This window comes from Telopea speciosissima, chromosome 7 (assembly GCF_018873765.1).
Source record: "Telopea speciosissima isolate NSW1024214 ecotype Mountain lineage chromosome 7, Tspe_v1, whole genome shotgun sequence".
In the NCBI taxonomy this organism is placed as follows: Eukaryota; Viridiplantae; Streptophyta; class Magnoliopsida; order Proteales; family Proteaceae; genus Telopea; species Telopea speciosissima.
Window position 1 is genome coordinate 18,794,420 of NC_057922.1, and position 12,676 is coordinate 18,807,095.

Below are 12,676 nucleotides of genomic sequence, written 5' to 3' on the forward strand. Positions count from 1 at the left end.
GAAGTAATTGACCATGAGACAGCTTGGAACTCCATTTGCTATATGACCCATATATCCCTTCATTCTCCACCTGGAAGATTAGGAGGTGGGCTCTGGCCATTGTAGGGCCACCTATATCTCCTAACCCAAAATCAGGTGATTGGGTGATTTTAAGAATTGACCAAAGCATCAATGCACTTTTTATTTTTGTGAGTCAGTGGTGTGGGGACCAGGTTTCCAGAAAGTGCATATCAGAATGTCAGAATCATCTGCTCAGCCTGATTTTCATAGAAGATTGATTGTGCAGTTAAGTATACCAGTTGTGAACGGTAACCCTTTTCTGTTGGACTATATTATCAGATATAACCTTCTTTCGGTAACTCTACAAAATAGAATATCTTTCTTTGCCTTTACAAAAGGACAAAAAGGGAGCAATAGGGGAAATTATCTGTGACACGTTCACCAGAAAAATATTTTTGAGGCTAATCATGTATTAGCAAAAATTGAGAAAGTCAACACAAAAGGGATTAGCAGAAAATACCATTCAGTGCTTGTAATTCGCACATAGTCAGAAGGAGTTATCAAGCCGGACTCCTGCATCAAACAGGTGTTATGATAAGAAGACTGGCCAGAGTAAAAATTCAGCCACTTGGTTTACTTGAAACTAGTTACAAAATCCATGGTAGCTTACCACCATTGAGTCCCAGACCACATGCATCCTCTCCTCAATACCTATGAATTTCAAGGATTGTCAGAAATATGTACGAAATACAAGGTAAAATGGAAAAAATATGTCTCATTGAGTAACCCAAGATACTCAAAGTAAATCAGTCCATTGCAATTACCGTTGACACCATTAGGAATTTTTCGGAAGTCATCAATACCGAGGGCTTTTTGTGTAGAATTGAATGAACAATGATCAGATCCTACAAGCTGCAACGTGTAAAACAAGTTCAGTGATTGAATTGAGCCTCTGTTATTTTATCTATCCAGCATAATGAATACAATATAATCAAAATTGTTGGACAACAAAATAATATAGGTCAAATAAGATCGATATGAGAAATAGTATATCAAAATGCATATTAATTAGGTGAACAGTCAGGACCAGGAACACTAAGCTAGAATTTAAGCTGGGTCAGGATTTGGCAATGCCAACGTGAAACCTGGAATTAGGGCCACTAAGTCAGGAAGATATGATTGAGATACAGCTCATGCTGAGAAATGCCTGGTAAGGATGGGTTTGAGACACTCCAACCTGGAACGTGCCAGGTAGTAGTGGTACTCTCTATCTGGGATAGATGCATGATGATGGGATCCACCATATGATGAATCACCATTGGAGTTCAATTTAAGTGATCTAATTTTATGTGAACCAAAAACATAATCACACTCTGCAGTAGGTCTTTTTACTCGGACCTCCAAAGAATACAATATGGAGGTTAGGATCACCAAGTTGGATCAAGTTATAGAGTGGATCTTGCCAGTGGCACCCATCAAATTGAATTTCTTGTCATATAAATATGCTGATGAATTCGATCAAACAGCATGAGTGCAAGAAAATGATATTTAAGCTTACAACTTAAGTTCAAAGTCCATAACTTTAGCACAAAATGGGAGGCATAAAACATAAGCAGGACGAACCACAGTTTATGAAAAAACTGAAGTTCATGGTTTAGGTGTCTTAATAACAATAACTATACTTAGTTTTGAAAATGTCTCAATTTTTCTAACCCGCTAAAAAAATAACAATAATAAAATAATTAACGCAAGCTGCACTTAGAGAAGACTGATTTATGTCGTGGATATATAGAGCACAGAGACTCAAATTCTTTCTTTGCAAAATTTTTCCCCTCAATCTGGCGTTGGCTTGGGACTGGGGAGATAGTGTCATATAAAACTGTTTTCCAAAGATGAAAAAGAGACCTGCAAAACTCCCGTTGATAGGGCAGCTTGAAGAGCTTTATCATGACCTGCTTTCCTTATTGGAGGACTCATGAGATACCTGAAACATTTAAGGACACTGACTGGTTGGAATAGCTTTCTAAAATTGAATACAATAAAGTAAGCTTCTAAAGAGTATAAGGTTCTTGCTTTGCAGCGGTGGTGAAGTCAGGATCAAAAATCCCCGATTCTTCGAGTACCAATCCAGCACCTATTGGCTCTCCAATAACCCTCTGACCTGCATTTGGAATATTATTAAATGCAATTATTTAAATCTACTATCAGTATTCTGCATCGGACATTGCTTTGCAGCCTTAGAATTTAAAGATTAACAATCAACTCTTAGAGTATAACCATGGTTTTAAAAATCGGGAATTAATGGATTGTTAAATTGGTCGATTCGGTGACTGATCCAACACGGCCGATTCACAGTCAAAACCCTAGCAATTTCCCTATTTTTAGATCTGTGGACCCATTTTAGGATTCTTGAAGGCCAATTCTGATATGATTCGAATCAGAATTGTCATTGTCCAATTCCATCTCCGATTCTGCATTTTAAAATCTTGAGTATAACAACAGAATAAATATTCTCACTAGCTAGTATTTCTCCCTGTTTATATGGATACAGAAATGGATATCAGTGCATGCATGTATAAGATAAAGGGAGCGAAGTAAAAAAATAGAAAATAGAACAGTGTCATATCTCCCACCCCAAATCCTTTGATCATTTTCTCCTTTGACAAAGGGAGGAGGGTCTCCTCTACCAGCATCAGAACAATGTATTTCTCGAACAGAAGATTCAGTTCATTCCATGCATTATATTATGTTTCATCTGTCCATTCATTACAGCATCAATATCTACTCTCCCATAGTCCCTCCTACTGCTATTCTTCAATGGGAACAATAATATCCCAATAGCTTATAAGTGTGGAAAGAGCCAGCAAAGTCGTATCATTGAATCATGGTTAAAAGATAAACATATACCATCATGCATGGGGTAGCTGGCGGATAATTTGCACAATGGATATATCTGGTAAAACTACATGAGTATGGCCATCAAAGAAATTTTAAGAGCAAGAATAGAATCTGAAAACATTTCAAACCTGCTTGTCGAGCTCTGGCTATCTCTTCCATTGCATCGATACTCATCACATGAACAACATACAGGGGTGTGTTCACAAAAGCTGCCAAACGAATGGCTCTAGCAGTTGCCTCTCCTTCCAGCTGCAAGAGCATTTAATTAAATGACTGATTGCAATTGATTTTTATCACAACTAAATAACCTATCAAAATGTAACTTGTAAATTGATACAAAGACCTACAATGTCAACCTAGACCACCAAAACCCTTGTAAATCCAGCACAATACACCTAAATTCTATTTTTTCTTTTACCTTCCAACCATTTTTCTTTTCCACTAACACATAGTCATTATTCCTTTGCCCCAAGGCTTCATCTTTGGAATTTCCTTAAAGAAGACATACAGTTTATTGGCCTTTGCAAGAAAGTTCTACAGCAAGACATGATCTCAAGGATATGCTCAAATTAGACAAGTATATTTTGGTTTTTTTTTTGGTTTAATGAATAAGTATATTATAGTGACTAGCCATTCGAGCTTTTCTGCTTCTCATACTAGAATCTACCATATGATGCCCCTATTAAGGGCAAGGATGACTACCAGCCTAAGAAGTATAGATGTGTACTTTAACTAATGATATTTGTGTGCCATAGCTCTCTTCAAATTTGATGAAAAATTCTGAATATAACCATCCGCAGTTTTAGCCATCTTGATGGGTATAATTAATTTCATGAAAAATTCAACAAAAATGACTGTTCCTGCAAGCAATGAAGCAGCTTTGTCACTTTCTTCCTGAACCTAGATACTTTCACTTTAGCTAGACTTAAACAAACAATCCAACCATTGTTAAGAATCTGAAAACAAGAACCAGATTAAATGTTGGTTATTTGAAGGAAAATGCACCACAAACTAGAAGTCATAATAAAAGGAGAGCATGTTCATGTTACCACAGGGGGCCTAGAAAGTGCATGTCCTTCTGGACCAGTAATACCAAGATCAATCATCATCTGTGCTGCCTCCTCAATAGCATCACCATTTTCTGCATGAACCATAGGCAAGGCACCAAGAGACTTGCATTTTCTCATGCCTCGTATTAGAAGTTCATCATTGATCATAAGAGCAGGTTTGTAGGCGAGGAAAAACTTGAAAGAGTTGATACCTATGAATCATAATGCCATAAACAGTCACCAACATAACATGCCATATGATTGTAATCAAGTCAAACATTGCAACTTGCTAACCTTTCTCAACCATAATTTCCATTTCTTTTGCAACAACTTCATCCCATTTTGTGATGGCCATATGGAAACCATAGTCCATGCATGATTTTTTTGCTTTTTTTGCAAAGTCTTCAAAACCAGCAGTTAAACTCCCATTAATTGGCATAGCAAAGTTTATGTTCATTGTAGTTCCCCCTGCTAATGCAGCAGCCTGACCAGTGAAAAAGTCATCAACGGTATCGCTATAGATAAAATGTGTCTCCAAGTGTGTATGGGGATCAATTCCTCCTGTTACATTGGAAGAAAAAAATTTTAATTGTCATAATCATCATTGTTAAATTTTTATGTCTACATGATCAACAATTGAATCTGGAGATGGAAATAAGGAGTCAACCACAGATAAAAGCAAATTAATTTAAGAAAAGAAGAAAACTTGAGTTCAAAGAGGAGCTGAACTCAAGTTATCTCCCCAGACTTCACACTTTGAGTAAGAAATGCGAATCTTTGGGACTCCAGCATGTACTATCCATAGAGCCACCAGGAGAAGTACTAGATCAACAAAAAGCAGAAAAAATGAAAATCCCCTAACCAATTTATCTACTGTACTTGTTCAATAAAGCCAGAATTGGCAGATCATAATGTTCAGCTGTTCATAGAGCAGAAATTCATTTGACTGAGCTGATGTACTTTGGCCCAGGAGCTTTTGTTAATGGCCCAAACTTCAGTCCCAATAAACCCTGGATGTGAGTTGCATGGTGCTCAGTTGTAATTTCCTCTAAACGATCACCTGCCTAAGTTGATCAGTGCTGTTCTAAATACATTACACAAGTCATGAACCAAAAACAGGGACAACAAGAATACTAATACTACTAATTATAGTCCTAATAACAAAAGTAACTGTAATTCTAATCATAGTTGGAAAACCAGGTTTTCTGACTCGACTCGTCTTTCAGAAAAACCTGGTGACTCGGCCTTGTCAAACCCGGTCAAGATGAGTCATGTTTTTTAACTTTTTAATGCAATAAATATGTATAAATTAGTACCAAATAGAAAAAATATGGAAAAACCAGAAAAAAAAATCAAGGAATCACATATCAATGCATTTTGAGTTTATACCATTGAACAAGAGAAGGGAGTCGAGGAATTGAGGGTTTCTTACTGTTTTAGAATACGTATTTGCTATTTTACTCAACTCAGTTTCTAAGGGAACCAGCTTTATAGTTTTTTAAAAAATGACAAAACTCATTGAGTTTGTCATGACTCAGGTAAAAATATTGAGTCTTATTTGACTCGGACGGTTTGTGAACCAGTCTCGTCATTTTTTACAATGACCTAATCTACATGACTCTTGACCAGATTTTCTGAAATTTTGACTCGATTCGGGCGACTTGCCCCAGTCAAAACCCAGATTTCCAACTATGAATTTCAAATACAAATACTACTAGTAAAAACAATAAATTGGTAATGATAATAATGATGATGATGTCAAGCAGAAGAAAAAATAATTCACACAGGTTTTCAAATTACATCCATGAACATGACTCTGAAACACATGTCCAACTTCGACAACTCCGAAAATTTTTGAGAAATGGCCTTTTAGATGAGATCACGTACATTTCGTTCAATATTTTAAAGATTTTTTTTAGAATTTGAGAACTCCCTACACTTTAGATTCATTGTATACCAAAAGTCTGAAATTTCACCTGGCATAACATACTTCCCGGTGGCATCAATCACTTTAACATCATCACCAACCTGCAAGGAAACAAGTAAATGCTTCAAATACATCTCAACTTCACATAGATTCTAACATTAAGTATTCGGTCTCAAAAATCCCAATCAGAATAGAACTTCCAATTATGCCACTTAGAAGGAAAGTCAGGAATAACATAAGAGTAGAATAAAATAATCTGATGAATAGATAAGCATATAGTTGATCCTCAGTTCCTCAACATAGCAGATTTGAAGATAAGCATATACTAATCAGATAAAAGCAATAGCTACAGTTTTATACAAGGATCCAGAAGACTTCAAGTAATTTTAACATAGAGGTACTTATAAGACAAGTCATTACAGAAAGATTCACCGCAGTTCATTGGATGGAAGGGGAACAGGACTTAGATCATGTTGGAGACCTTACATTGGTACAGCATGATTACCACAAATCTGAGCAAATATTTTTGGTTAAAGGTTAATGCTGCTGCCAAAGTAAGGCATGATTACTATGCCATAAGAAATTACAACAACTTCAACTGAACAAAGCTTAATCCCATCCCAACTATTTGAGTTCAGCTACATGATTCCTTCTCCTCGCTTGTGCAATCATGCCTTTGTTGCATATCTTACAAACCATCCAGTAATCTTTCCCTCAGTTCATTGTCTTCTGGTAATACTATTTAGTTCTTAAAGATACTTTGATTTCTAGTCCTATATCCTTCCTAATCCCACTACTCATCAATCTCAGCTATACTCATACTATGAATATATCGTCTCTTGATTGACCTTGTATTATTCTCCATAAAAAATTGGTCGAACTTTATTTTGTCTAATAAAGTCTTCCTACCGATTGGAGTTTGTCAATCTCACCAAAGGTTCCCCTCATGTATGTTCTTAGAATACTCATATTACCAACTGAGAGAGAGATGGGCTCGATCTCCAGGCCTATTATGTTGGAATCTCTCCGGTCTCCAGTCCAGTTTTTCTAAATTTTTACAAGAAAAAATTTTAAATGATTATACTGGCATTTATACTCAGTAGAAATATAAATTACATGGACATTATCGGCATTAATTAGTGGCACATCACGATAGTCAAAGAAACCTAAAAATGGAAATAGCTATAAGAAAGACATCATAGAACCGATAAATAGGTTCCAATCTAACATGCTTTTTAACTATAAGAGAACAATCAGCAGAAATAAATTAGGCACACCTTGCCCCTTTGCTATGATTAAGAATTCCATTTTTCAGTCACTTCTACTCTAAATGGACAGATTACAGATAGATTAGATTTCAAAAACATCCAATCATGTTGTATTCTCGATGACACAAATGGACTAGATTTCCCCCTTTTGATCATTGAGAACCAAAATCATGAGCTAACACTATGAAGTTGAGTAATAACTCATCATGTGAAAATCTCAGAAGTGTTGATAACCTTGAAATTTAGAACCAACTATCAGGATTTGGACATAACAGCTAACTGGTGTCAAATATTATTTAAAGAGAAGAGGAAACAGTTAACCCAGCTGGACACAAAATATGAATATGCACCTCTCCTACATAAATTCGACAAATTCAGACAATACCTTGTACTCTGATCCCAATTACTGCAGAGAAAAGTTTAATCAACAACAAAAATTAATATGTGAAGAATGCCACTGATCACAGAGAAGAATTACACCTAGCATTCACTCAAACTGATCGGAACTAGGAAAACATCCAAACATCCAATATTGCAAATATGTGAATTTTGGTATCCAATCAATCCACTCTGGACAGAGGAAGTCTGCATCAGCAAAACTCAATTACCATAAACAACACTATTGTTGCATTCACACTTCAGTCATGGTTATTCATTAAAAAATAAATAAATAAATAAATAATTGATCTTACTATTCAAAACGTTTCATACTATTAAGTCATCATAAAAGAAAAAGATCAAAGATCATACGTTGATGTTAGGCTGGACGGAGACAATAATCCCATCCTCAACGTAAACATCGGCAAGTTCCTGATGGTGAGCGTTTACAACAGTTCCACCTTTGATCAAGAGCTTCGAAGAGTAAGAACAACCCTCTGATTCTCCATATGCCGCACCACAAAACTGTAAATTAAATCCAACTGATCCAATTAGCATCTAGAACTAAAAAAAGACAGTATTCCAATCAGAAATCCAAGAGTTAAGGTATAAATCTCATTACGCATACCCCCGATACTTGTTCCGACTCGGAGATGGGGAAAATGACGAGGAGGCAAACTATAACGGAGAAAAGGTTAACAGGCTGAACTCCGAATACGAGTTTCCGCCATGGGAGAGTGAAACGAAGCTCCGCCATCATAAGTGGATAAGAGAGCCACAGAATTTTGACTGATCACTCTATCACTCACCACTCTTTAGTGTGACTCTGAGCTTTGAGAGAAGCCACAGGTGAAGCCATATACCGTTGGCCCCCATTTTATAGTTCAAACTTTGATTACCCGGGAATCTAATTTGTGGACGAGGAAGATTACATCTTAACATCGTAGTCACACACGTGGTGCATTTCCATTGGTTTTTATGTTGACCAACTAGCCTTCCGCACCCGAGGACAATCCGCAGCGGGCCTACGGCCTACCGGCCTAGTGACAAGGGTAATAATTTTTTTGGGGAAATTTACAAGTACCTCCCTGATGTAAGACTTAATTATAGATTTACCCATAATTTTTTGGATATTTATGCATACTTCTACTATTTTTTAAAATAATTAATAACTAAATCCACTCTGTTAGTTGCGAACGATAAGAATGTTTTAATCATTATATGATCAATATACCCTTTGTTGGGTAAAATTATGTCTTTCACCCAATGATTTATGCATTTCAACCACAATCCATCATTTAGGGTTTGAAGACCCTAAAAATCTATACGCAATAACCCCTGCCATTCATCTTCCTTGTGCAAGAACACTTGTGTTTTCTTATAGGTACGAAAATTGAATTTTTGCTCATATCGGATCCTCCCATTAGAGCAACTACAGTTTCTGGGTGACGAAAAATATGCCATTAGGGGGGGGGGGGGGGGGGGTTGTAGAGGGAAAGCATATGGAAGTAATCGCGTTGATTCTTCATGGTGAAGTTTGTATGTTCATCTTCAATCCCTATGTCTACCACTCTTCTCCCACAATAGGGGCAGATATGGAATTTCATAGAATAAAGAAAGAAAGATAGACATAGGAGGCACTAGTGTATCCTATGCAATGCAGTCAGATAACATTCTTTCTCTCATAAATATGGGAAAAAGAACTCTGTTCAAGAGTGTGGTTTATGCGAGCACTCCCATGAGTCTATCTCTCTCATCCCCATATGAAAAAACACCTTTGTTGCCTTGTTTTGAGGAGGAGAGAGTAGGGATGTAAACGGATCGGATTCGGCTCGGATAGTGCTATATGCGCATCTGCATCCGATTAACTTTCGGACGGATTCAAATAGTACTAAACGGATATGAACACAGATACGGATCGAATATTTATCCATTTACATGTAAAAATAATTTTTCGGATAGCTATAGCCTATCCATATCTGCATCCGTTTAGCTTTCAAATGTATTCAGATAGTTTTAAACGGATACGGATACGAATACAGAAAAAGATTTTGACTATTCATTTACAGCTCTAGGAGAGAGACACATGGGAATCCTAGCCTCCTAGGTCACACTTTCCCTTTCAATTAACCATCGTGAAAATGGACAATGATTACGTTTTTACTTTTTCCCATCCATCATATCTTTTTTCGGTAAATTCCCATCCATCATATCAAGAGGGGAAAATATTTCTTCCCATCCATCATATCTTTTTTCAGGTAAATTCCCATCCATCATATCAAGAGGGGAAAATATCTATGGATATTTAAGCCAAATATGTAGGGGCTGAGTATGAATTATTAAAAAGAAAAAAAAGCCATTAAATGTCTTTTCTCCCGATGTGTCACAAATCCACCCATATAACAATCCTTTTCCTTCTCAGAAAACAAATATTCTTCCCATGCAAGAGGACAAAGACTAGGCTGATAATTAACAAGGTATCTTATGAAATTAAGGAGACACATTAGCATCCATTTGATCTTTTAATTACAAGAAAAAATAGAGAATCATGAGACTCACACCATGTTGAAAGACCAAGTTAATTGATAATTAACAAGGTATCTTTCATGGAGTGGAACATCAAATTTGACAAATTTTACTTATTAATTTCTTTGAAAAAGACTTTCAATAACATTTTTCTTGATCAGACATTGTTTGTATATCATATAATTATGTTTTAATGGAAAAGGATAGAAGTAATGCATGGATCTATCCATGGGAGAACAATAATGCATGGAGACAGAGCTAAGAACAAAATTCTGTCTGAGGTTTTTGTCTTTTATCTTACATATTAAGCTTAAACCAATCAAGTAAGAGAGGGGAGAGGAGAGAATGTGTGGTCTTGTGGGTAGTTTGTCTTTTACATGGTTGTGTTTATGTTTGAAGTTTGGTTCTTCAAAATGGTCCCAAAAAAGGGGTAAATTGTGTGAGATTTATCTTAATTGTTCAAGGCCGCCTCTATCTCATATCTCTCAACATCTCAACATTACCTCACAAGAGAAGCTTCGGCATACCTGACTCTACAGGGGAATAAACAATGTTTCGGCGTACTTGACTCTATAGATGAACAAACAACTTAGAGAGGATAATAAAAGAACCTGAACTCCGATACCATGTTGGAGGGTCCAACTCAAAACCTTAAGGTATTAGGTGTAAAGAGCACTTCATGATCATTTCAAGGAAAGGGGTTAGTAGAGTGTGTTCCTTTAACCAGTCCTCTTAGTCAGCTAGGTTCTCTCGGATATGCACAGATGTATGATTGTTTTGAGCTGGTTTTGTCATTGTTTCCTCTCCGATTTTCCCTTTTAGTTTGATTCGACTGTAAGAATAGACCGTCAATTTTCCCTTGCCTATGGTTCCCTTCCAAAATATATTATGAGATTTTTTTTTTGGGTAAAAATATTCTGAGATAAATTGATTCTATTTCCAAGATACCAATTTATTTCTGAATAAAAAAATTAATAACTTCTACTACCCACAAAACAATAATTATTGGAACACATTGTATAATGCATAGACCATCTTATATCATGAACAACATGAATGAAATGGTTGGACAAAAAAGTCATAGTGAAGCAATTCAATTCACTCTACATAGTGCTGCCAAAGATTACCCTTATTGAAATATTAAGATTTTTTAAAAATAATTAATTGAAAAAAAGAATATTGCCAACCTTCTCTAAAGCTTGAAAATTAATAAACCTTTTTTTTTTATTTATAAAAAGTAGCTGCAATTTTTATTGGTTTGATTCATGCTTGATCCATTGTTTATGGTTTGTAAATTGGCTGATGTGTACAAATAACTAGATTCAATTCAGCATCAGTATTTCACCTAATTCGTGACTTTGATATTGTCAAATAAATTATTTTTAATTAGTTATCTAGAACACTAGATACAACTTTAACCAAAAAAGAAGAAGAACACTGTATACAACCCGCATGAATTTGATTACTTTCACAAGGGTGTGTACGGTATGCTGACCCAGACCCTATGTCCAAAGGGTGGGAGAAATACGCTTTTCCATGGGGTTGTGACGATCATTTCTCCTGCTCCTATGTCTGGGCGCAAAGGCAGCACACCATACGCACCCAGGTAGCATTCTTTTACTCTTATTTTATTCTATTGAAATTAGTAAACTTTCTCTCCAGAGAGGTGTTTGAGGAAGACGAGGGTATACGAGACATTTCAATTCTAATTTACATCTGCGTCATCACTTAACAGTCAGTTACTAACGGTCAATTAGTTTAGCTGGGTCTTGAAACTACACAAGTGCACTCGTTCACTTTTTGAAACCTTAGATCAATTTCTATTAAACACAAAGTACAAGGGGTGTACGCATAATTTTTCCAAAAAAATTTAAGGATTAATCAAATACTAATACATGTACATTAGACAACCTCTCTTTTTGAAATAACCACTATATCCATGCCTCCTTTCATGATATGACTGTCAATAAGTTGATTACCTAAAAAGTGAAAAGGATGGATATTAGAGATAATGCGTGCTGCTTACCTCTCTCTCTCAGGCAAGAAAAAACCTCCTACCTAATCCATCAATTTTCACTTTATTTTGTTCTTATTAGTCCTTCCCATCTTTATCAATATCCTAAATAGACTAATAAACAAAGCTGAATGAGCTCCTGTCCAATTGTCCATAAAATATGACTATCACCCATCTCAAAAAAAATAAAATAATATATATATATATATATATATATATATATTTATATTTATATATTTATTTATTTATTTATTTGGAATAATTTGTTATCACCAAAATATGGTAAACTAAGAAGATTTTACATTCGTTTAATTATATTTTGTTTTATTCCCAAAAGTTATTTAATGCAAGAGTAAAAAAGAGCTTCAAAAATTTGAAAGTTATCTAATTTTATGAGAAATTATAGCTTTATCCTCATTAAAAAAAGAATTATATTAAAAGAGCGCAAAAAAGTACAGTTACGCATTAAATGACTTTGAAATTTTTAAAAATCTCTTTTATCCCTCCATTAAATATGTATTAATTAACTTTTGGGAATAAGACAAAAAGAAAAAACAATAAGACAAGAGATCATTGCTTGGTTGTGTAGCCCTTGCACCAGCATTGGGGGAGAGGG

At 35.6% G+C, this 12,676-nt stretch overlaps 1 protein-coding gene across 2 annotated transcripts in view; it reads right to left on the reverse strand.

Annotated features, from left to right (window-relative positions):
- Positions 1–12,676, reverse strand: part of LOC122667768 (dihydropyrimidinase-like) — a 29,391-nt gene that overhangs the window by 2,201 nt on the left and 14,514 nt on the right. Inside the window, exons 2-12 of one of the 2 annotated variants that reach the window (XM_043864191.1) lie at positions 8,149–8,156; positions 7,893–8,045; positions 5,924–5,975; positions 4,242–4,508; positions 3,948–4,159; positions 3,027–3,147; positions 2,074–2,161; positions 1,906–1,984; positions 825–912; positions 671–711; positions 521–573 (exon numbers count right to left, since the gene is read on the reverse strand). In XM_043864191.1, coding sequence (XP_043720126.1) covers positions 521–573; positions 671–711; positions 825–912; positions 1,906–1,984; positions 2,074–2,161; positions 3,027–3,147; positions 3,948–4,159; positions 4,242–4,508; positions 5,924–5,930 — 956 coding nt within the window. In that variant the 5' untranslated portion in view covers positions 5,931–5,975; positions 7,893–8,045; positions 8,149–8,156. Of the gene's footprint in view, positions 1–520; positions 574–670; positions 712–824; positions 913–1,905; positions 1,985–2,073; positions 2,162–3,026; positions 3,148–3,947; positions 4,160–4,241; positions 4,509–5,923; positions 5,976–7,892; positions 8,046–8,148; positions 8,365–12,676 lie in introns of those variants that run through there. The other variant, XM_043864190.1, reaches the window with a different exon arrangement.